Source organism: Coregonus clupeaformis, chromosome 28 (assembly GCF_020615455.1).
Source record: "Coregonus clupeaformis isolate EN_2021a chromosome 28, ASM2061545v1, whole genome shotgun sequence".
Taxonomy (NCBI): Eukaryota; Metazoa; Chordata; class Actinopteri; order Salmoniformes; family Salmonidae; genus Coregonus; species Coregonus clupeaformis.
Window position 1 is genome coordinate 33,298,370 of NC_059219.1, and position 25,110 is coordinate 33,323,479.

The 25,110-nt window shown below is 46.4% G+C and overlaps 2 protein-coding genes across 7 annotated transcripts in view; both read right to left on the reverse strand.

Annotated features, from left to right (window-relative positions):
• The window catches only part of LOC121543432 (apoptotic protease-activating factor 1), a 56,227-nt gene extending 48,839 nt beyond the window's left edge, over positions 1–7,388 (reverse strand). Inside the window, exons 1-8 of one of the 4 annotated variants that reach the window (XM_041853296.2) lie at positions 6,870–7,388; positions 5,622–5,865; positions 4,772–4,961; positions 4,324–4,521; positions 3,798–3,999; positions 3,432–3,544; positions 3,102–3,233; positions 1,065–1,178 (exon numbers count right to left, since the gene is read on the reverse strand). In XM_041853296.2, the coding sequence (XP_041709230.1) occupies positions 1,132–1,178; positions 3,102–3,233; positions 3,432–3,544; positions 3,798–3,999; positions 4,324–4,521; positions 4,772–4,961; positions 5,622–5,768 (1,029 nt within the window). In that variant the 5' untranslated portion in view covers positions 5,769–5,865; positions 6,870–7,388 and the 3' untranslated portion in view covers positions 1,065–1,131. Of the gene's footprint in view, positions 1–1,064; positions 1,179–3,101; positions 3,234–3,431; positions 3,545–3,797; positions 4,000–4,323; positions 4,522–4,771; positions 4,962–5,621; positions 5,866–6,869 lie in introns of those variants that run through there. The other 3 variants (XM_041853294.2, XM_041853293.2, XM_041853295.2) reach the window with 3 other exon arrangements.
• A 118-nt stretch (positions 7,389–7,506) lies between these two features.
• Positions 7,507–19,379, reverse strand: ccdc87 (coiled-coil domain containing 87). 3 transcript variants are annotated; one of them, XM_041853298.2, is made up of 20 exons: positions 19,258–19,379; positions 18,246–18,454; positions 17,751–17,905; positions 17,376–17,626; positions 16,871–17,099; positions 16,539–16,620; positions 16,171–16,253; positions 15,838–15,995; positions 15,588–15,714; positions 14,509–14,718; positions 14,250–14,366; positions 13,965–14,080; positions 13,673–13,802; positions 12,991–13,100; positions 12,455–12,570; positions 12,119–12,162; positions 10,678–10,863; positions 9,932–10,046; positions 8,973–9,115; positions 7,507–7,823 (listed from the first exon to the last, which is right to left on the reverse strand). In XM_041853298.2, exons 2-20 carry the CDS (start codon positions 18,445–18,447, stop codon positions 7,527–7,529), a joined length of 2,871 nt encoding a protein of 956 aa, XP_041709232.2. In that variant the 5' UTR covers positions 18,448–18,454; positions 19,258–19,379; the 3' UTR covers positions 7,507–7,526. The 3 variants fall into 3 exon arrangements, with proteins under 3 accessions (XP_041709232.2, XP_041709233.2, XP_041709231.2); XM_041853299.2 differs by having other exon boundaries at positions 10,678–10,860; positions 19,188–19,262; XM_041853297.2 differs by having other exon boundaries at positions 19,188–19,262.
• Positions 19,380–25,110: the final 5,731 nt, after the last annotated feature.

Genomic DNA, 25,110 nt, shown 5'->3' on the forward strand with positions numbered 1-25,110 from the left:
GTCAATGATCTCAAGGCAGCTGGGACCATAGTCACCAAGAAAACAATTGGTAACACACTACGCCGTGAAGGACTGAAATCCTGCAGCGCCCGCAAGGTCCCCCTGCTCAATAAAGCACATATACATGCCTGTCTGAAGTTTGCCAATGAACATCTGAATGATTCAGAGGAGAACTGGGTGAAAGTGTTGCGGTCAGATGAAACCAAAATCGAGCTCTTTGGCATCATCTCAACTCGCCGTGTTTGGAGGAGGAGGAATGCTGCCTATGATCCCAAGAACACCATCCCCACCGTCAAACATGGAGGTGGAAACATTATGCTTTGGGGGTGCTTTTCTGCTAAGGGGACAGGACAACTTCACCGCATCAAAGGGATGATGGACGGGGCCATGTACCGTCTAATCTTGGGTGAGAACCTCCTTCCCTCAGCCAGGGCATTGAAAATGGGTCGTGGATGGGTATTTCAGCATGACAATGACCCAAAACACAAGGCCAAGGCAACAAAGGAGTGGCTCAAGAAGAAGCACATTAAGGTCCTGGAGTGGCCTAGCCAGTCTCCAGACCTTAATCCAATAGAAAATCTGTGGAGGGAGCTGAAGGTTCGAGTTGCCAAACGTCAGGCTCGAAACCTTAATGACTTGGAGAAGATCTGCAAAGAGGAGTGGGACAAAATCCCTCCTGAGATGTGTGCAAACCTGGTGGCAAACTACAAGAAACATCTGACCTCTGTGATTGCCAACAAGGGTTTTGCCACCAAGTACTAAGTCATGTTTTGCAGAGGGGTCAAATATGTATTTCCCTCATTCAAATGCAAATCAATTTATAACATTTTTGACATGTGTTTTTCTGGATTTTTTTGTTGTTATTCTGTCTCTCACTGTTCAAATAAACCTACCATTAAAATTATAGACTGATCATTTCTTTGTCAGTGGGCAAACGTACAAAATCAGCAGAGGATCAAATACTTGTTTCCCTCACTGTAGCTGCCATAATTAAATGTGTAATGCAAATGGGTTAATCCTACAGTGTATTAATAAATAAACCTTCAGTAAGATTAGGTGTTCAGGGCATAAAGGCTGGTTCTGTTCCTCAGATAAAGGAGAAAATGAAGGCCAATGGGATGACTGGGAACTTCAAACTGAGATGGAAAGAGCAGCCAGATGGAAAGGTCTTCCACAAACTACAGAATAAAAAGAATGACAGAAAGAGAGAAAAAAGGGGCCCGAAAAATAAGGAAGAGCTTTGAATAGAAGTTGCCACGTGCCAGCTATAATTCATTATTCCCTACTCATCTCACATTGCATTCATTTATCATGAACCATTACTAAATATCATAATTAAGTGATAATGCCCTCGAAGCCGGTGTTTGGAGGATATATTGGCATGGGTGTTGGTAGGCCCAAGACGAAGTCGAGGGCCGGCAAACCGTGCCAATATATCCTCCAAACACCGGCTTCGAAGGGGCATTATTACTTTTATACAACGGGTTACCAACATATTCAAATAATGATTTACATATCTTCATTAAAAACATTATTTTGATTCATTTATTCATACTATTTCATTCTTCCACAAGATATAGTCCCGACACAAATCTAGGGTTGCTACCCAAGCCGGCTGGTCATTTGTTCTATCGGTTCGGTTGCCAGAGACGTAAACCAGTCGTTTAGTCTTTTTGTTCTGTATCTATGGACGCGACCCAGTCGTTCGTTCTAAATGTTCCATAGCCATACTGGCTGGCAACGTTCTCATCCCTTGCTTGCTAGCTAGCCAACTACGGCTAATTTACAGTCACTTCAAACAGTGCAGCCAGAATAACAACAGTAGCTGCATTTGCATTTGTTTAAGCTGTTTTCTAGTGACATTTACTTGGATACATCCATAACAATGAGCTAATGAGGCGCGATTTCGCCTGGCATAGAAAATGTGCTCTCTTGTCAGGACATTGTTGTTCAGGGGAGCCAACAACACAACTAACACAATCACTAAAATCTCACTAATCACTAATCTCCCGAGTGGCGCAGTGGTCTAAGGCACTGCATCGCAGTGCTAGCTGTGCCACTAGAGATCCTGGTTCGCATCCAGGCTCTGTCGTAGCCGGCCGCGACCGGGAGACCCATGGGGCGGCGCACAGTTGGCTCAGCGTCGTCCAGGGTAGGGGAGGGAATGACCGGCAGGGATGTAGCTCAGTTGGTAGAGCATGGCGTTTGCAACGCCAGGGATGTGGGTTCGATTCCCATGGGGGGCCAGTATAAAAAATGATGTATGCACTCACTAACTGTAAGTCGCTCTGGATAAGAGCGTCTGCTAAATAATGTAAATGTAAATGTAAAAACTGAACCTGGAAAGACTGCAAACTAGCTGCACTTTGTTTTATTTTACCTTTTTTCAATTTACATTTCTTTGTACATATCCATAAAAATGATGCCAGCTGATTCATGATTTCGACTGGCTGAGAAACGCTGCCTGTCTGTCTACTCCCGACTCCTGACACGTTCATTACTATGTATGGGAAACAATGTTGCAAATGTCGGAGAGACAGACAGCAAGGTTTATACAAATATCCGCTGTTGAAAACTAAATGTTAGTCTAAAAGAAATGTGAGATCATGTCTAGATGCTTTTTTATAGTAGAGATCAAGTTTATAAATAGTCTGGCTGGGCTGATGAGACAGTGGATTGTGCAGTCAGATGGAACATAGGAAATAGGCATTTTAACGTCATAGATTTAGCCGGTGGTAACTTGTGGAATAGACACCGGCTGGAATGCGGTTTTAACCAATCAGCATTCAGGATTAGACCCACCCGTTGTATAATGTAGTATATTCTATCCATACTATTACAGTACGCCAAGTTGCTGTTATATTTTATGTTTAATTAGCTAGTTATCTTGTTCTCTATTTATGATCTGTTCATTATTTCTATCAATGTTTTTGGTCACACTACATAATGCTTCCCAAATCATTCATAAGAAAATATAATACTATATTTCCCTTGAATATGTGAAATAAATTGACATTTTATTGTAAACCTGAATGGAATTTTCATTTAATTCAATAAAATTTCTGTTGACACTATCGCTCCATATGTGTGTGTGTGTGTACCTTTGCACTCTCTGACAATGCTGCGGGCCTGTTCTGGGAGTCTCTGGGGTTTCCCGTTGACATACAGGGCGAGGATCTCCAAGGCCTGATCCTCCTCCAGACCACTCTCCACTGCCACCTCAGACTTAGAACCTGGACACACACACACACACACACACACACACATACACACACACACAAACGCATGAGTGCACACACACATATGCACAATTTGAGCAGGTGCATTGAGCGTAATGTTTAAGAAGTGTTCTATAAATGAAGTCATCATTATCATTATCAGTAGTACTGTAGTAATATTAGTATTAATATCAGTGTTTTTATCATACACACCACTGACACAGTCGGCTAGGCTTCTGTCTCGGGTGGTGAGCAGTACTCGACACTGGATGTCAAAGGCCTTGAGCACCGAGTTGTCCCAGATGTCATCCAGTATCAGCAACGACCTGGACACACAAACACATCTAAATCATATGACATGAATTGGAGTTGAATTAATGTCATACAATAAACACAATATACCCCTCTGATCATGGCTTCCATGCTAGTCACTCCAGAACTGAAACTTCTATGAGGTCCAACTGAACGTTCTACTCATCATTAACAGCCTCCGTGTAGAAGTCCACAAGAGAACGTTCATAAGAATGGCGTGATGCGACCGTGCAACACAATAATACACTTCAACCCTGGGGGACTGACCTGGGGTAACGACGGAGCATGAGGAAGCGTAGGCGCTCCTTGGCCTCCTCCAGAGAGCCAGGAGGCCGGTGGAGGGAGGACGAGGGGTCTTGCTCCTGGCACTGCTGCTCCAGGCGGAAACACAGCGACTGGATCCTCACAAGCAGGTCAGCCCGGTCCAGCTGGCCTATGGACAGCCAGTGGACTCCTCCTGGAAAACACTCTGGGGGGAGGGTGTCAGAAGGACCAGTGTGTGTGTGTGTGTGTGTGTGTGTGTGTGTGTGTGTGTGTGAGAGAGAGAGTGAGAGAGAGAGAGAGACAAACGGAGAGAGAATACAGTCAAGAGACCAATGCGATAACGAACAGAGAAAAAGTGAATGCAGACAGAGAGAAAAAGAGCCTCCTCCACATGTATTAACCCCCCCTCCTGAAATGTATCTTGGGTCAGTTTTACATTTTCCCCATTAATGGGTTTGGTTAGGAATGGGAGAGGGAAAACTGATCCTAGGTCTGTAACTAGGGGAAACTTCACCTCGGAGCCTCCTACCTGTGATGAGTGCGTGGTCTCGGACTGCCTCCGCAGCCAAGACAGACTTGCCGGAGCCGGCCATGCCGAACACAGTGACCCAGCCGGGCTCCTTCTGCAATCGGTAGAGCTTCTCCCTGACCCGGTTCACCAGGGCTGGCCGGCTCACAAACACCACGGGTCTCTGGGGCACGCCGCCCTCACTCAGCACCGTCTGGACTGGAACAGGGGAATACAGCAAAGACGTCATTATATCTATGCAGTATGTTGCCAATAGAATAAACAGAGGTGTCAAACACAGCAGAGAGACAGAGAGGTGCGCTCACATACACATAGATACCCACACACACACACACACACACACAGAGCTCCAATGCATATTCTTTCCCTGTATCAGAAAAGCAGGGCACATCTTAGACTGTCCTAGTCTCCTGGTATTCTCCATCCTCCACCCTGGGGGGCAGCTCACCATAGCGGGTGCCCGCGTCTGAGAAGCTCTTCTCGGCCTCGGGGGAGACCAGGGGCAGGCTGTTGTGGAGCAGGCTGGCCAGGTCTCCGTAGCTCTCGCGGACCAGGGCGTTGTAGAAGGAGATGTAGGCCTGGTTATCCTTCCTCAGGAGCAGCTCCAGCAGGGCCGCAGCCTGCTCTCTCCTGGTGGGCTGGACGATGGAGAGAGACAACGTGAATTTTGAAACTACTTTATTGCTTTTCTTACACCGATGCAGTCCTTTCAGATGTCCGTAGTGGTAAGTCTTTAAAAAGCCCTGCAATCTCTCTGACTTTACCTCTCTCCTCTCTGTCTCTTTCGCTTTCTCTCTTTCCCTCTCCCCCTCTCTCTTATGAGGGTGTTTGTTTGGAATCAGGCACCCAGCCACTTATAGGTTTTCCCACTACAGAGCCGAGCCAAGCTGTACTGAGCTGGCCTGGTTACGCATCCACCATATTTTACACTGGCCAAACCCGGACGACGCTGGGCCAATTGTGCGCCGCCCTATGGGACTCCCAATCACGGCCGGTTGTGATACAGCCTGGAATCGAACCAGGGGGTCTGTAGTGACGCCTCAAGCACTGCGATGCAGTGCCTTAGACCACTGCGCCACTCGGGAGCCCAATAGTTGCTGGAACCATGCTGGAAAGGTCAATGTGAACAGAAACTATCTGAGCCAGCACAGTGCGGTCGGTTTGGCTCAGCTTGGTAATGTGAAAGTTGGTTGTGGGCCCGATTCCAAACAAACACCTTTATGCACTTAATCACCACTATGGACATAGGAAAGTGTATGAAAAGGGTGCTACTGTACTCCCCCACCTCCTCACCCCACCTTGCTCCTGATCCTCTCCTCCTCGTCCCCAGTCAGCACGCCATCGCTGATCATGTGATCCATCAGGTAGGAGGCCCTGATGTCCTGCTCCAGGCTGGAGCGTGACTGAAGCAGGCAGCTCCGCGCCCCTTCCTCCATCATCGCCATGCCAATGGGCCGGAACAGGTCCAACCACACATACAGCCTCTCCCACACAGGTGGGACGGCTGGGCAGGAATGGTGATTGATTGGCAGGTGATGGGAACTGCTGGGAAAGGAAGTTGCATGGATGGATGTAGTATGGGCAGTACTAGCTCTGATCCAGGGTGCTACCTGCGGCTTGAGCTTTATTGAACAATAATCTGTTGAAGGAAGGCTCAAGCTGCACGTAACACCGTGGACCAGCGCAAGGACAGTACTACTACTAGCACAGCTGCCTTAGTGTGACTCCTGACTGGAAACTGATAAGGTGGATATACAGTATAAAGACGTTCCTTGTAATAATACAGTACCATGAAATACTTTGAAAAAGCTTGCAGTTTTGAAACTGCAGTAAAAGTGCAGTAACTGCGGTTGACTGTGATATTTTGGAGGCAGTATTTGCAGCATACTGCAGTTATACTGCACTCTGACTGCAATCTTTTTTCGTAAGTGGGACAGGTGACTTTTTTCTCCATGACTGTGGTTGAGAATGGAATAAGAGTCTTTGACTGACCTCACCATCTAATTTGTAACATAAAAACAAGAATTGAGTCTACTTTCGTTATCCATCCCCTCCATTCAGTCTGCGTGCACTGACTTGCCAGATATTGCGATGATTAAACGTCAGGGAGTTACCTAGCAAATTTCCTCTCTAGTGTGAACATTGATTGTAGGCTTTTGTCAGTCAGTCAGGTTACAAGTTATTTGAAAGTTATATATTTTTACTAACTATATATAAAATACAGTAGCTGACTGGCGTATAACTAGCTAACTGTGCACTTGGTAGTTAGCTATAACGTTACTGTCTAATTTGACAGCTGTGGGACACAGCACATTGTAACTAGCCGACATTCCCAAAACTACACAGCAGCTGTCTGTAGTAGGCTATATAGTATGCATTACAAACGCTATTTATAAGTTTATTATTTTCACATGCAGACAAACATTTTGTTTATAAAAACAACAGATAGGAACAACACTTTTTAACTGAAGGTGGCACACACTTCCCTCCTAATAAGACCTGCCCAAGTTGTAAGGAAATGTAACAAAGGAAATACTACTACTCACGTGAATCTATTTGCTCGCTATCCACACACGATAGTGCTCAGGATTATAATAATTTCCTTTTTTAAATAATGTAACTTTGACAAATAAATCCCAACCTATTTTTGAAATGAGTTGGGTTCTTCCTGAATTACAACAGAAACAACTTCCCCGGTCTGAAATGACCAATGCGGTGGCGTCTCGCGCTCACGTGAGAGGGTGTGATAATGCACCCTTGATTGTAACTGGGCAGATGGGAGCATGGTGCCTAGTGATAAGTGACTGCTTTGTTGTTTATTGTACACGCCTGCAGTACTAGCGCAGTATCTTCAGTATTAGACTTGGTAATTCTGATAAGACACTTAACTGTGGCCCAAAATAGACTGATAGAGCAAACAGCGTGCCTTGTGTCATGGCACTTAGCGTTGCATGTTTCTGCCACACTCGGAACAAAATAATATAAATGATTAATGACAAAATAGACCATATCAAATGTTGCCAATGTCATATGAACCTACTAGTTGTGCATATACTGTATATATATATTATCCAATCATGTTCATACCTTTACTTGACAAGTGATAATGATAATACATTATACATAATATGAATACATAATAATGATCAAATTTAATATTTCCTTCCAAGCAGTGCATACAAACAATTTCCCAAGCATTTTATTCATTTGCTTACAACGTTGAAACTTATACTGGATACACTGAGCTCGGCTGGGTTGGGTTGGAGCGGCTGTGTCTTTGTGTGAGGGTGGGGTCTCTGGCTGAGGGTCGGGGTGTGTCCTTGGGGGGTGGGGTGGGTGCCCGGGTACAGCCGAAGGTTGGGGTTGAGGGGGGGCAGTCTGGTGGGGAGAGAGCCTCTCCCCTCCACCACCCTCTCCAGAGCCTGGACCCTGCGCTCCTGCTGCAGCCAGTAGAGCATCTCGATGCGGTCCCAGCGCATCTTCTCCCCGTATGGCCTCCCCTGGAGAGAGAGAGTGACAGTTGAAAACACGGCTGTGAGGAAACTGCTTAGTTATGTCTGGCTACACCAGAGTTCTGGGGTGCAGGCTTTTGTTCTAGCCCAATACTAATACACCTGATTAAATCAATGAAGGACTTGATGATGAGTTGACAAGTTCTGGTTATTGGGGATAAGGGGGACGGGTTGTACCAAAATGAACGAACAACACATAAATGACGCAGAGCTCACCATAGCTTTTTCTCAGTATGTATGAGCCTAGTATGTCGATATTTGTTGCTTACAGCATACGTTTTTACTAAACATTAGGTTTTAAATAGAATATACGACTAGTACACATTATGCAGTTTTAGTAAGTAGTAGGCAAGACAGGACAGATTTTGGACACGGCCTGAGGAAGAAACAGAGAACGTGTAAGTAGTAGGCAAGACAGGACAGATTTTGGACACGGCCTGAGGAAGAAACAGAGAACGTGTAAGTAGTAGGCAAGACAGGACAGATTTTGGACACGGCCTGAGGAAGAAACAGAGAACGTGTAAGTAGTAGGCAAGACAGGACAGATTTTGGACACGGCCTGAGGAAGAAACAGAGAACGTGTAAGTAGTAGGCAAGACAGGACAGATTTTGGACACGGCCTGAGGAAGAAACAGAGAACGTGTAAGTAGTAGGCAAAACTGGACAGATTTCGGACACGGCCTGAGGAAGAAACAGAGAACGTGAGGGAGAGAGAAATAGAGAAAGTGAGGGAGAGAGAAACAGAGAAAGTGAGGGAGAGAGAAACAGAGGAATTGAGGGAGAGAGAAACAGAGAAAGTGAGGGAGAGAGAAACAGAGAACGTGAGGGAACGGCAATGCTCTTTCAATGAGGGTAAATCACCAACCTAAAAGCTCTGCTTATGGAATACCCCCCTACATGTCTCTCTCTCTCTATCCCCCATAGCATACTGTATGTACTGTATGTCAGAGAGCACAGTGACACTAGTGGGTCATATTCACTAGAAAGTCAACGGAAGCAAACGAGCAAAAATGAGGCGGGACCTTGCTCAATTTGTCCAATAAGAAACACTGGTTTTCGTTTTCCGTTGTAAAACATTTTGCTACGCTGTACACTAATGAATAGACCCCTCATGTATGGCCCATTGGCCTGACTCACCTTGTAGGTGACAGTGTCGTGGAAGCTGTCTGTAATGTGGTGGAGGATCTTAGACAACACCTCCTCCAGAGAGCAGATCTGGGAGTTGAGTTTGCCCCGGTGCTTGGACTCATCCATCCTGGCTAGAGAGGTGCCCCGGTAGCCTGAGAAAGAAAAAGAAGAGTGAGAGAGAGAGAGGGGTATGAAAGAATGAAAAGAAAGAGAGAGGAAGGAAGGAAAGAAAGAAAGATAAAGAAAAAGAAAGTGAGAGAGAGGAAGGAAGGAAGGAAAGAAAGATAGAATGAAAAAAAGAGACAAAGATAGAGCGAGAGACACTTTATATAGTGTACTTTACATATGTTCCTTCACCTTCAACCATACTAGCCTGAATACGCCCGATCACGGAAGCTAAACAGGGTTGGGCCTGTTAGTACTTGGATAGGAGACTGCCTGGGAATACCAAGTGCTTTCATTTTTTTGTCCAGTAGGGTGTACTCTGGCATTAGATATTTCATGAACTGCCTTTTATTTATAACAATAATAATATGATGATATATTTAACAACTTACAATATATCATCCAATACAATATGCTGTAAAAGCAATATGTTATAATATTGTAAGGAGCACAGGAGGTTGGCGTCACCTTAATTGGAGAGGACGGGCTCGTGGTAATGGCTGGAGCGGAATAGGGGGAATGGTATCAAATACATCAATCACATGGTTCCAGGTGTTTGATGCCATTCCATTGGCTCCGTTCTGGCCATTATTATGAGCCGTCCTCCCCTCAGGAGCCTCCTATGGTAAGGAGATGTAAGGGATGTCAGAGTAGAGTGAACTTTCCCCTAGACGCTGATCTTGGGTCGGTTTTGCATTTCCCCCACTAATGGTTAAGGTTAGGGTTTGGTAGGAGGTACAGCTGATCCTATATCTGCACAGAGGGGAAACTTCACCCCAGAGCAGATATATATTATGCAGTACCTTGCAGGAAGAAGCGGTTGGGGTCAGAAGCCTCCCTCTCAAACAGCTCCAGACGAGCCAGCACAGACTCCCTCTGCTGGATGAGACGGGCAGCGCGCTCCCATGCTGCTGTGGCCTGGGAGGAAACACACATACACACACACACAGATGTAGAAATACACACACACACACACACACACGGATGTAGAAATACACACACACACACACACACACAGAGGTAGAAACACACACGCGGATGTAGAAATACACACACATACACGGATGTCATCTCCCGTTTGGATTACTGCAACTCGCTGTTGGCTGAGCTCCCTGCCTGTGCCATTAAACCCCTACAACTCATCCAGATTCACGTGCTTCTACACCTGCATTACTAGCTGTTTGGGGTTTTAGGCTGGGTTTCTGTACAGCACTTCGAGATATTAGCTGATGTAAGAAGGGCTATATAAAATAAAATTGATTGATTGATTGATTGAACCTCTATCAGGGCTGTTCAATGTGGGTCCTGGAGGGTCCAAACACTTCTGGTTTTCATCCTCTCCTTCTATTCAGGGACTAATTCAGACCTGGGACACCAGGTGAGTGCAATTAACTACCAGGTAGAAACACAAACCAGAAGTGTTTCGGCCCTCCAGGACCAGAATTAGACAGCCCTGCTATAGATGGTGGCATGATACTTGTACAGTGAGTGTGCATTCACTTGTATGTATTTGTTATCGTATGCGTGTGTGTCAGTGTACTGTGCACACCTTCTCCAGCTGGTCCCTGTGTGCGTGGGAGCTGTACTTGATGGCCATGTCCAGTCTGTGGGCGTCAGGCAGGCAGAGGAGTGTCCAGATCCTCTCCAGCCTGCTCTGGACAGGGTCCCCCTCCCCCACCACCCCCCCTCCACTGGCCTCCTTGCTCCCCACAGTCACTGTCCTCCTATAGACCTTCTGACAGGGAGCGAGGACAGTTAGTAAAATAAACAGTTTTGGGGGAAATAGTATCCATATTGTTAAGGCCTATTCAATTCAAGTCTACATAAAGTCCCTAGGGGTAGGAGCTAGAGTTTGATTTGGAACGGGGCCCAATCAGCCCCGAACCGTTATGAGTCTTTGCGTAGATCTGAAGGAATTGAGCTGTAAGAAATATGGGAAATATTTCCACTAAAATAGCAGAGGCCTTAGGGCTATGTGGTGATGTTACCATGTTGCTAAGTAATACCTTTCCTTCCCATTCCAAAACTCTAGGGGTAGGGGCTAGAGTTTCATTTGGAATTGGGCCTTCTTACAGACATGGAGTACTAGGATTGGGTCAATTCAACTCATTTCAATTCAACCAATTTACCATGCATGAATTGGTGAATTGACCACTATTTAAAAAATAAATAATGAATTCTTTATTTAATCTTTATTCATCCAGGAAGTCCCATTGAGGTCAGAATACTTAATTTACTAGGGAAACCTGGCCAAGAGGGCTGCTCAATAAAAAAAATATGGGGAAAACAGAAAATGAAGACCTTGGTGACATCCTGGTTAGTTCCTACTATTTAATGGGACAAGGAAGTAGAGATGATGGAATGGGACAAGGTAGTAGAGATGATGGAATGGGACAAGGAAGGAGAGATGATGGAATGGGACAAGGAAGGAGAGATGATGGAATGGGACAAGGAAGGAGAGATGATGGAATGGGACAAGGAAGGAGAGATGATGGAATGGGACAAGGAAGGAGAGATGATGGAATGGGACAAGGAAGGAGAGATGATGGAATGGGACAAGGAAGGAGAGATGATGGAATGGGACAAGGAAGGAGAGATGATGGAATGGGACAAGGAAGGAGAGATGATGGAATGGGACAAGGAAGGAGAGATGATGGAATGGGACAAGGAAGGAGAGATGATGGAATGGGACAAGGAAGGAGAGATGATGGAATGGGACAAGGAAGGAGAGATGATGGAATGGGACAAGGAAGGAGAGATGATGGGAACTACCCAGATCGAAGGCTCCCAGTCTATATGACCCATAAAACCTGACTGTATTACAATGGCTGTATATCTATTTACGTGACATTTACTGTATAGTATCCGTTTACATGACATTTATAGTATCCATTTACTGGATTTGGCCAGCTGGCCAGTGCCACGTCTTCACAAAAGACAAATAATACTTTCGAAATCATCTGTGTACTAAGACACGCACATACACACACCTGTTTAGGGCTGGTGATTTCTTCATCTGGGCTCTCTTCCTCCTCTGTAAAAAACCAACAGACAATAGGTTACCTATTAGTCTATAAACAAACAATAGGCTATGAAACAGGTTTAATACCAATGTGTCACAAAGCCAAAGTGTCATGTTTCCATAACAGCCACGACATTACCTACTAAATCAGGACTGTTTTTTTAACCTTTTATTTCACAATCCTTGACTGGAACATCCTTCTTTTGAATGTCTCACTACATTACTATGGTCAAAAGTCACAGTGTGTGTGTGTGCGTATGTGCGTTTGTGTGTGTGCACGTGCATGTGCCTGTGTGTGTGTTACCCTCCAGTTCAGGTTCCTTCCACAGCCCCCCCAGCAGCACCGCGTTGACGTTCCACAGCCCTGTCACGTACTCCTGCTTCTGACCCTTTAGAGCCTCCATCTTCTGCCTCCGCCTCCTGTCCACACACACACACACTGATTTGTTAGCTGCTCGCAGTCCCCATAATGTAAAAAACATGATGACAAAAAAAAAAGAGGAAAAGAAAGAATGAAAATAGTGGGGCAGACAGACAGACAGTAAGACAGATAGACAGTAAGACAGACAGACAGTAAGACAGATAGACAGTAAGACAGACAGTAAGACAGACAGACAGTAAGACAGACAGACAGTAAGACAGACAGACAGGCAGTAAGACAGACAGACAGACAGACAGTAAGACAGACAGACAGTAAGACAGACAGTAAGACCGACAGACAGTAAGACCGACAGACAGTAAGACAGACAGACAGTAAGACAGACAGACAGACAGTAAGACAGACAGACAGACAGACAGACAGACAGTAAGACAGACAGACAGACAGTAAGACCGACAGACTTCTTCCTCTCGTCTCGTCGTAGCTGGAGCAGCCTTCTCCTCTCGTCCTCCTCATCGTCACTATCGCCACTGTCGTACAGGTGGAACGCCGCCCACAGGTAGTCAGAGTCCTACACAGACACAGTCCTAGTCAATCACTCTCTGATACCACTAAAATATCTGGACATGTAAATAACTGGACATGTATCCAGTGCTTGAATTGGGCCTGGAAAAACACTGGTACTGAGTACTGGCACCTTGACTTTTCTACTGCTTGTGGTCCGGCACCTCATAGAATAATGACTGAAAATATTGCGAAGTTCCGGCACCTAAATATGAACAGTACTCAAGCCCTAAATGAGTACCGGCACCTATTTTAAGTTTCACGTTTTATTTGTAATGCTCAATTACAGTGAAATGCTTAACTTTCAACCCCTACCCAACATGGCACAGTATTCAATACAAAAAAGTAGAACTGCTAAAAAACAACAACAATAAAACACGAGAAATAAGTCAAGCCCTGTCTAAAATGTACATGCATAACCTATGGTCCATTTCAAAAGTCTATTGAGATGTATTTGTACACAAAACTGGTTGATTTTCTTCTAGTTACTCAATCGATTTTATGCATTTACTGCCTTCTATTAATTAGAATGTCTTCTTCTATTTGCTTCCTGTAACTACAGAATGTGTGACCTCTGACCTGATCGGTGATGTATCGGAGGTAGTCCTCCACTGAGAGGTCAGTCTTCCACCACTGCAGCCAGGCCGTGTAGGCCCGGGAGTTCTGGTCCTCCGGTTTCTTCTGGTCCTCTGGGATCTCGGTCCTCTTTCTGGAAACACACACACACACACACACAGACGTACGAACACACACACTTTGAGTTACCTTGGGAGAGCTGCAGCTCTCTTTCAGAAAAGTAATTGTATTATGAGAGAGAGCGTGTTAAAGTGGTGTTCAGGGGTTGAATCAAGTGGGACGTAGGGTACAGTACCTGTGGGACGTGGCGTTGGTGTTCTGTCTCTTCAGCTGTGGGTTGATGAACCTCTGGTGGTTTTTCTTCTTCAGACTCCATCTGATGTTGGTCAGGGCTGGCTCTATCATGGGGTCCTATAGGGGAAAGGAACAGATCATTTGGGGGTCAATTCTATTGAAATTCATTGAAATTCTGGTTCAACAATTGCCAATTCAATAATGGATTTTTCCATTCTTGAATTGAAATTTCAATACTTCATGAATTAAATAAATTCAACAGGCAATGTAAAAGAGTATATCCCACCTCATCGAAGTTGAGATACTGTGTAGATTTACTTTTGGATAACTCCTTATAGACTTCCTTTATTTCTTCCCCGGCAAACAGGTTACGATCCAGCCATCGCACTGAGGAGAGTTCAAGCTGTTTAGAGAAAAAGAGAGAGAACAGGAGAGAGAGAGAGAGTGGGTCATAATGATAGTAACAGTATAATCATCATCATCATCGTCACTCACGCTAAGTAGTAATAATAACATGACTACCCTCTGCCTCCTCTGTGACCCACCTCTTTGGTGAGGTAGTTGTAGACAGGTGGGTATGTGTGGATGTTGATGGTGTCGCGGAGAACCCTGTCTGAGATGCGGGCGGCGGCCGTGCGGGCTAGAGAGCCGTGGGACAGGGCCACGTTCACCACAGCTCCCTGGGGGTGCTCCGGTTCCTCCAGTGGCACCCTGCACCTCTCCCTCTTCTCCTCCTCCTCCTCCTCCTCCTGTTTCTGGAAGTGGACAGGAATAGAGATGGATATAGTAGTATATAGGAAGTATACTATGGTGAGAGAATGTGTGTGCATGTGTTTGTGTGTGTGCACATTCCAACCCAAGTCTTGAAGTCTAACCATGTTTTCAGAAATACATAGTTGCTTAAAGTTCAGTTCACTTTATTGTCCCCGAAGGGTAATTTGAGTGCAGCATAAAAACATCCAATATAAAACCATATAATAAAACATAAGTCAAATTAGGATATGATAAGAAGTGTAATTATGCAAGTTGCATAGTCAAAAGTCAATGACAGACCAGGCAGCAAGGTTAACCCACTTTAGCATTGTTTGGTGCTATTTCTACAAATGCAGAGGTGTGTGTTCCCTACCTGCAGAGTGTGTTCCCTACCTGCAGAGTGTGTTCCCTACCTGCAGTGTGTTCCCTACCTGCAGAGTGCGTTCCCTACCTGCAGAGTGTGTTCCCTACCTGCAGGGTGTGTTCCCTACCTGCAGGGTGTGTTCCCTACCTGCAGGGTGTGTTCCCTACCTGCAGAGTGTGTTCCCTACCTGCAGAGTGTGTTCCCTACCTGCAGAGTGTGTTCCCTACCTGCAGGGTGTGTTCCCTACCTGCAGAGTGTGTTCCCTACCTGCAGAGTGTGCTCCCTACCTGCAGAGTGTGTTCCCTACCTGCAGTGTGTTCCCTACCTGCAGGGTGTGTTCCCTACCTGCAGTGTGTTCCCTACCTGCAGTGTGTTCCCTACCTGCAGTGTGTTCCCTACCTGCAGTGTGTTCCCTACCTGCAGTGTGTTCCCTACCTGCAGTGTGTTCCCTACCTGCAGTGTGTTCCCTACCTGCAGTGTGTTCCCTACCTGCAGTGTGTTCCCTACCTGCAGGGTGTGTGTGAGCTGTTGTAGTTTGGTGGAGCTTCTCCACGTCAGGGCCTTGATCAGAGGAGGGAGGTCTGCGTCAGGGTCTGTCACGGCCTGATCCACAATCACTCTGTCCTGTAACAACCTAGACACATACACACACACAAGCACAAAAATACATACACACACATAAGCACAAACATACACACACACATAATACACACACATAAGCACAAAAATACACACACACACTCCATCTCACACACACCTCCTGAGGTCGTGGGCAGGGTCAATGGGCTTATCGAGGCTGGAGCAGGGCCCAGTGGCCAGCAGCACCAGGGGGGACTGGGGTCTGGAAGGCAGGGCCTCCATTTCCAGCTCCTCCAGGAGAGACTCCCTCTGCAGGTCTGGCATGGAACTACATCCCTGAGTGCCCACAATAATAACTCCATAAAAGATCACTCATAAAAATAACAAAATAAGCTATAACTTATAAAATAGGTTACACATATATACTTATGAGTTATACAAGTTATGACTTGTAAATAATAACCATCCTGTATGCATATCTTCAGGGACCAGTTGGAGTGGGTGTGAATACCTTTAGTCTGGTGTAGCCATGGTAATACATGCTGGGTTCCTCGTCTGCTTGTGAAACATTGGCCAAGCTGGCCCGTGCTGCACCTAAACGCACGCACGCACGCACGCACACACACACACACACCACTACTACTAGTACAACTAACAAACAATTGTTTATCATTGTCACAAGTGTACTTGACTATGTGTGTGTGCCCGTCTGTGTAAGAGAAAGAGAGACAGAGAGAGAGACAGAAAGAGAGACAGAAAGAGAGAGAGAGAGAGAGAGAGAGAGAGAGAGAGAGAGAGAGAGAGAGAGAGAAAGAGAGACAGACAGACAGAGAGAGAGAGAAAGAGAGAGAGATAGAGAGAAAGAGAGAGATAGCAAGCCTTTGTTGGTGATCAGCTCCAGGTGGCAGGGCATCAGGTCATAGACGTGCTCCAGGTCCATGTCTCCCATCTTCTCAGTCATCTGACAGACAGACAGGGAGAGAGATGGGAACATCTCAGCTCCCTGTCACTTTACCACACACAGACACACACACACCAGAACAGCAGAAAAGCAAGTGTACACACACATTCACACGCATGGACACACACACACACACACAGAAAGATGTAGGTACCGCATAAAGACAGACAGACAGACCCGCACACCCACAAACCCACCGACCCACCCTCACACAACACACACTCTCTCTCCCTCTCTCTCCCTCTCTCACCTCTCGGAGGTCCCTCTCCATAAGGTTTTTGCCATGTCTGATGGCAACGCTCTTCTTGCAGCCAGCCTTGGCCTGCAGAGTCAGACTGAAGTCCAGTTTGCGTGGCAGCGCTGCGGGTGTCCCCTTCAGGTCGCGCCCGGCAGCTCTGGGTCTCTCAGCGCTCAGCCGGGCTCTCCGCGTAGCCTTGAACCCTGCCGCTACGCTGCGTCTGATCGAGTGGACGTTTAAACTGCGTAGAAATAATAACCGTTAGCAATAACGAGAACAATAACAACAATCAATTGTATTTACAGCTGCTTGGTGAGTTTGCACTTATCGACAAAAGGTGGATGATTGATAATTCAAGTAACGAGCTTAGATGGCAAGTTCGCCTATAAGAATTTGGCTACCATTGGTTTCAATTGTAAATCTTGGTTAAAGAAGCTAGAGATGTTGATTTGAGGACCTTTGCGTCCCACCTAGGAAATAATCGAGCTAGGGGAAACCCTGCTCGCCAGTCACTCACAGGCTGGTGCAGTCTATGGCCATCTGGGCTCCCAGGCGGCTGCGGTTGGCCTGGTCACTGAAGACGGCGCGGTGCCTCAGCCTGTCCAGCAGGTGGAGGTAGTTGAGGTAGAGCTCCTGGCAGATGCGGAGCACCTCCTGGCACGTCTCCGCCTGCAGCTGCCTATTCTCCTCCTGGTTCAGCGTGGGCTCGTCCATCAGCCCCTTCAGGTCCTGCCAGATCAGGCCCAGCTCTGACGTCATCACCACCGCCTTGGGGGGAGGGGTGTGTGTCAGTGTCAGTGTTCCATCCATCTATCTATCCAACCATCCATCCATTTAGTAGACGTTTAGGAGAGAGAGAGAGTGTATACTGGATCCTAATGGAGTGCCTCACCAGAGCTTGCTGATCCTCCACAGGGGTGGAGTGGAGCACGGAATGTTCCTGGATCCTGTGCTGCAGCTGCTGACACATGTCGGCCAGGGAGGTGGGGTTGGTCTTCACCCCCTCTGACACCGACGGGGACACTGGCCTCTCCTCCTGGACCCTGTCTGGGAGGAACAACACACCTAGGACATCGCATACCTTTCATTCTCCTGTATCACCTCCATTCAAAAAAAATATATAATAATAATTGTTTTGGCATCGTAAAAGATGTGTGGGGCATGTGGATAGAGAAAATAGCCTATGTAGATCGAGACCCTGTTTGTGTTTTCAGGTCAGTCCTGTAAATAAATATACCTAGTCTTTAGAATTTCAGTGGCAAATACACATCATTTTGTTGATTCAAATAACTCAAAAGGCCTCATGCATACAATCAAGGATCAACAACAGCACCTCACACAAGACACCTGGCTGTCTTCCCTCAACCTGCTTTAGGTCCCCACACACCTGCCCTCTTCTCTCCCTCGGGGCTGGACTGGAAGAAGAGGGACAGTGGCCCCAGGATGCTGCGGTATCTCTGCTGGATGTCCTGGGTGCAGGCCTCCATCTGGGTCATGGAGTACAGCATGTCCTGGCCCTCTGCCACCCGCCGTTTGGCCTCCGCCGCTCGGGAGAGATGGCCCACCACTTTCATTTTGCCACCGGTCATCCCCTCACTGTTTGACATAGAGAGCAAAGAAGCCTTGGTATACACTGGTCTGAAGAGCTTGAATGAACAACTCTCTGGTTTCAGGACATGACATGGCACTTTTGGGCATGCATGCTCACCTGGGTCCAGGTTCAGACCTCTCTTGGGTCATACACATACTGTAGCTACATGATGCACAGCGCACACAAAGACATTGCTTTCTGTACGAGCTGCCTGTTATGATTCAAATCCACAGGCTTTCATTTTTCATTTATGGTAACTTAGTGAACCAAATATCTAGCTACCCACTGGGCACAGACGTCAGTTCAACGTCTAGTTTTGATTTACATTTGGCTGAGTTGTCAACTAACCTGAATGGAACGTGAAATCAACAAAACATTGCATTTAGGTTACTTTTTTCAAATCCAATCAGTTTTCCAAGTTAATTCAACGTCATCACATAGATTTTTTTGTTGTTGAAATGACGTGGAAACAATGTTGATTCAACCAGTGTTTGCCCAGTGGGTAGCTCCCCCCTTAAATTGTAATGTGCAGTCTCTACAGAAATGCTCTGTAGCGAACTAGCTGCTAACATTAGCTAACTAGCCAGCAAGCAATGGAAGTTGGAACTTTGTTTGACAAGTGAGCGCTTAAAACGATATTAAATTAAACGCAAATACTACTTTACTTTGTCATAGTTTGGAGAATAACTAAATAATTGTTCATTCGTATTAATAGAAAATAAATATAACTTGGTGTACCTTTAGCTACCATTATTTCCTCACAGCAATTTTCAGGAGGGACGCGTTGCTTGGAAACGCAAAAACTCACCAGTGACGTATAAACCCAATAACTCAACAGTTACGCTTTGAAGCCACCGGTCGGCCTTATTGACATTCCCCAGAAGGCGCTGTCCTCCATAAGAATGAATGGAATTCTACAGTATTTGTTGTTGTGGGGACAGCAACATTATAACGATTAGTTACCGGAGTGTAACTCCAGTTCTATGAGTGGAGCGGAGCCCCATAGGGGAGCTCTGCTCCTAGTGGTTTACCCTCTGCCCTAAGGCAGCAACAGCCTGAAGCAAAATTATGCACACACCTGCAGCCAATGGGAGCACAGGTGTCCCTATAAGAGGGGATGCCTCCCCTCAATCAGCCTCCCGAGATATTATCTTCAGCGAGACTAGAGAGGGTCGGCAGGGCCTTAAGTCCTACGGGGCTCCGCTCCACTCATAGAACTGGAGTTACACTCCGGTAACTAATCGTTCTATATCGTGGAGCTCCGCCCCATAGGGGAGCTCTGCTCCTAGTGGTCTAAGGCGGAGCGTAGCGCTCCAAAATGTACTCCCTGCCGAGCCTAACACTTCCCATTAAAAAATGAAAAGGTCAAGCCTAGCAATGGCCGCAACCAATTACCACAGTACTGCAACTAAAAACCCCTACGGGCGTCACAATATACCGCGTCATCGGTTAAAGACCCGCCCCACCTAGTTCAATGGCAATGCCAATGACTAGTGGGCAGATCACCAGAATAAAAGCTACACTAATCTGTACTAGCAGATAGATGTGCCTCAATATCCTGTGAAAACACCACCGACCACTAATGGAATGACACCAAGTGTCACTCTACATTATGTGCCCAGTAGACCGCCTCACTCACTCAATGGAATCCCAGAGATTAGTAGGCAGAAACAAAATATAAGTCATACTAAACTGAACAATCAGATAGATGACCTCACATTCTGTCAATTCAATACATGCCCCTACTGTACTGACCCTGTCAGTCAAGAGTCATGCCACAAGATATGCTTTCCATCCAAAGCGGACCTGATAGAAACCTGTGTCCATCTTCCTGCTTTTCTCTCTTCTAGCTCAAGATTCCCTTTCAGCTATGCTGAGTACAATCGAGCCAGAGAGATAGAAAGCCTATCTATCAAAAAACATGTTTTCCTAACCAAAGCGGACCTGATGGACACCCATGTCCACAGTCCTGCTTTTTTCCTCTCTTTCTTGCTCAAGATCTCCCTTCAGCCACGCTGAGTACAGATCGAGCCAAAGAGTTAGAAGACATATCTAATAGATAGAAACAGAATATGTCTTCCTAACCAAAGCGGACCTGATGAACACCCATGTCCACAGTCCTGCTTTTTCCCTCTCTTTCTTGCTCAAGATCTCCCTTCAGCCACGCTGAGTACAGATCGAGCCAAAGAGTTAGAAGACATATCTAATAGATAGAAACGGATAAATGGAGACGGTGTCGACTGGGTTGGTGGAATAGCCCAAGGCGGGCCCCCCTCGAAAGGGAGAGGAAACATCCGCACGTTCTGAGAGAATCGGAGGCCTTGATACGTCAGTTACGTCTGTAACTCTAGTATTCCGGCCCTCCGTGAACGCAGCACGGTTTTGAGCTGCACTGACTGAGGTATTAACCTGAGACAGAGCGCCCTCCCCGGATAGCAATTGCGTCATCATGTCATTGTCTGACTGAGACTGCTGCTTGTCATGAGATCCGTCCACTGCAGTACTCAACAGTCTGGAAAGTGTGGTCTCTAACTGGTACCACAAGGTGGCGCCACAATACCTATTTTTCACTGGTCTCATGAGGTTGCTCAACAGCACACTCTAGGTGTGGTGAGCTGCACTCAGAGCAGTGGGCATTGTTACGTTCTGAATTAACCGGGGGCACCCATACATTGGTTACACCTGTAACTCTAGTATTCCGGCCCTCCGTGAACGTCGCACGGGTCTGAACTGCGCTGGCTGAGGCGTTAGCCTGAAGCAAGGCGTCATTCCCGGCTAGCGGCTGCGTCTTCATGTCATACTTAGACTGAGACAGCTGCCTGCTATGTGAGACCTTTACTACAGAGCTCCTAGGAGTCTAGTAAAATATCTTTATTAGGTGAGCTAAGGCTACGCCTTGCTACCTTTTCCTCTTTCCTCTCCTGTGTGTGTTCAACTACGCACCCTCGGTGGGTTGAGCTACACTCAGGATGGTGAGAGAAAATCATAGGACGTGAAGTACTCTGCAATGCGTCATGGAAAAAGGGCTCTTTATTATTCACATAACAACAATAAACATTTCCCTCCATGCCCTGAACAATAGGGTGGGGGGGAACAGTGGGCTCTGTCGCGTCCAGCGCCGAGCCGTCATCCGTCCTCTCCCCCTCGTCCCGTCATTGACGCCGTCGTTTCTGGCTGACCTTCTGGTGTTGCCAGGAGGGTTTTGTGACGACCTCTCTCGCCGGCGGAATCGTCGCCACCACCGTCGTCGCTGGGGGGGCCGAGCCCGCTCGCCTGCTGTCGGTGGTAGGCGCCTGTCGCCTGGCCCGTCGCCTCCCTGTAGTTCTACTGGGGGCGTTAGAGGTTGACGGGTTAGTTGAGGCCCTGCTAAACTTGCCTGCCAATGGCAGGTGTTTAGCCAGGTGCTTCCTCTCTTCGTCTAGCTTGCCAAAACGTTCCGTCGCCTCCTTAACGGCGACTCCAAAGAGGCCCTCGCTAGAGACGGGAGCGTTTAGCAGCGAGGCTCTGTCCGTCTCCTTCATGGCTGTCATTGACAGCCAGCGGTGACGTTCCATGACCACCGAGGTGGCCATGGACCGGCCTGCGCATATCGCCGACGCCTGTGTCAAATGAAGAATAGCGCCAAAAATCCTGGACGCCTCTTCAATCTCCTCGCTGGTCAACTCAGACCTACCCGTTGTTAGACGGGATAGGGAGGCCGCGAGGAGGGCAATGTTGTTAGCCGCTGACACAGCCTGGGCTCCTAGCGTAAAGGACTTCTCAGCCAGCTGTGCTGTGAGTCTGTCCTTTTGTGCTGGCAAGGTGGCTTTCTTGGAGGCCGCCCAGGGACTCGAACCCGGCACTAGATACGCCGCCATGGCGCTCTCGAGCCTAGGGATTCCCTTAGCAGCCCACTCACGTCCAGCCACTCTCGTGAATGGGGTGTACACTTTGGCCGGCGAACGCGCCGCCAGGGGTGTATCCCACCAGCCCTCGACATATTTTCAGAGTGAAGGCATAGCAGGAGCCATCGGCTCAGCTGCCTTTCTCGGTCTAGAGTAGGGGCCGCCCTCCATCATGTCGACCTCCACATGGGGGGGAGCAGGGGGCAGCGCTATCTCAAGTCGATTGAGTTCGGGAAAGTCCGCACGCAGAGAGGCCGCTGCGAAGGACAGGGCTGCTGACGTAACAGAGCCCGTGTCGTCATCGCACAAGGAGCCTTCAGATCTCACACTCCCCAAAGGGAAGGGGGTCTTGAAGGTTGGCGCCAGAGGGTCGGATTGTTCCATTGGAACATCCATCTCTGCGTCTCTCTCCTTGTCATCCCCTGAGCCAGCACTGTCCGACGACGCCTCTGAAGCAGAGGCGAGAAGAGACAGTACATCCTCTAGGGGGATATCCTCCCTAAAGAACGCCCAACGCTGCTTCCTCACCTTCATAGGAAGGAGGGCGCAGGAGGCGCAATTAGGGGGATTGCCGGTCCCTTCCTTGGCATGCTGCGGCCCCAAACACACGAAACAAAGGTCGTGGGGGTCCCGCAGATGCCATGGAGGAAGCATCGGCACTGAGCCCTGAAAAGGGCTTTGGGGGGTGGAAAATCTCCTGGCGTGCTCATTTTAGAAGACGTCGATGGCTGGCTCATCGACGGCGATTTCTTCCTGAGTCTTCTTACTTCTTGGCTTCTTCAGTCTAGTCGTCCAGTCGCTGAAGATAATGGGAGGCTGATTGAGGGGAGGCATCCCCTCTTATAGGGACACCTGTGCTCCCATTGGCTGCAGGTGTGTGCATAATTTTGCTTCAGGCTGTTGCTGCCTTAGGGCAGAGGGTAAACCACTAGGAGCAGAGCTCCCCTATGGGGCGGAGCTCCACGATATAGAACCTTTTTTTTTTTTTTTAAGACACTAGGACTTAAAAATATATATCTATGTTTAGCTCACATATAATTTTAAAGTATGCATTAAGCTGTCTGTAATTGAGTAAATGTGGCAAAAACAAAATGTAGACATTAATAAATGCATTTCTAAAGTTTCCAAAATATTTTCTACAACGTAGGGCAGCCAAGATGGAGAGGTGGCTTCAAAACAGCGCCCCCTGGGAGTCATCTGGTGGATATATCACTCTTGATAAGAGCGTCTGCTAAATGACTAATTATTATATTATATATATATATATATATATATATATATATATATGAATCATTGGTACTCATACACCCCCCAGCCACTGCAGAAGAAAAGGGGTACAATACTTGTCAGGCAGCTGATTTCTCAGGTCACAGAGTTCTTCTTACATTCCTTGTCTGATTGTAATCTATACCCTTTGCACTTATTACAACTGTCTTTGACTGTTGTGTCTGTATGTAGACAACTATTTTCAATAAGCCCACACACAGGTCACTGCAAGACAAATTAGGTAACGCATTTGAGAGTTTATTGTATTATAGCTGCATTACATGAGAAGATAATGTATTTATTCAAGTGAACTTTAAAAGCTAACAACATACAATGTTTATTCTGCATCAAAAAGTTCCATCGTGGGAAGTTTTAGACATTTCTAAACACCCATCTTCAGCACCTCTCATGACTTGACTTATCTAAACCAAAGATAGATATTACATAAAATGTTCAGCTGTTGCATAGCTTTTAGGGAAATATAGGTATAGAAGGACAACTAATACTGATACCTTGAACATATCAAGCAAGTGACTTTATAAATCCACTGATACAAAATAACAAAACAAACACTACATTAAATCAACACATTCAAACAGCCCAACAAAAGTACTGAATACTATCCAAGGGCTAACATAACATTTTCCAACAAATGTTAAACACAAAATAAAACATGCATTATATATCTCCAAAAGGTCAATGGTCAGAATCCAGAATGCCATAACAATATCAATTAATCAGTCCCTAAATAAAAAATAAATATATATATAAATGTCTCCTAATTTAGCTCAAGTGATTTAAACATGTTCGACATGCTGGAAAGCAACAATTAAAACAAGTGTCTTGTTTTCATTCAAGATGACATTTCCTGAGCCCTAACCAGTTTAATGGCGAGTCATCACAAGACGACATCAGTTTAAAACATTTGTTTTCATATTTCTATTCAAATGGTGGCACTTCAATGAATAGGCTAATGGCATGAATAATATAGCATTTTATGTTCTGGATTTGTCAACCTCAACGTGTAACAAACAGTTACAGATCAACTTTATTTAACCTGCTCTGCACAGCATAAAGCTTATGAAATGTGATGTTATAAAAATGGGCAATTATATGATTATAAATATATAGGCCTTTCCCTTTTATGTCATAAAGTCTATGAAATGTGTATAAATGTTCTTTGTAACAGTAGCATTTCATGAACGTTCTACCCTTTTCCGATGACACTCTCCAAAATAACAGGACAACGGATGTCGAGCACTCCCTTCCATGCGAACGCAGATTCACAACGTACCCTAATCTAACTAAAAAGGACCTTGGGAAAGATTCCTCACATAAAACACTAGGGTCAGTTTTTAGGTATGAATCTACACAAAATCTCACTAACAGATCAGATCAGGTGTCACAAAGTGGATGTCGCAATACAAGACAGTGGAAGGTGGATTAGTCAAAGCTTGTACGTGCACCACAATCGCTTGTTGTCATTTTCCTGAAGCACCTCTAATGCACGT

Bases quoted from the DNA above. Each gene is read 5' to 3' on its own strand.
- ccdc87 (XM_041853298.2), bottom strand. From the start codon at position 18,447: ATGACCGGTGGCAAAATGAAAGTGGTGGGCCATCTCTCCCGAGCGGCG. The intron at 15,996-16,170 runs GTATTCACACCC...GTGGGCACTCAG, and splicing joins ATGGCTACACCAGACTAAAG to GGATGTAGTTCCATGCCAGA. The intron at 13,101-13,672 runs GTCAGAGGTCAC...GTGTCTGTGTAG, and splicing joins TCCGATACATCACCGATCAG to GACTCTGACTACCTGTGGGC.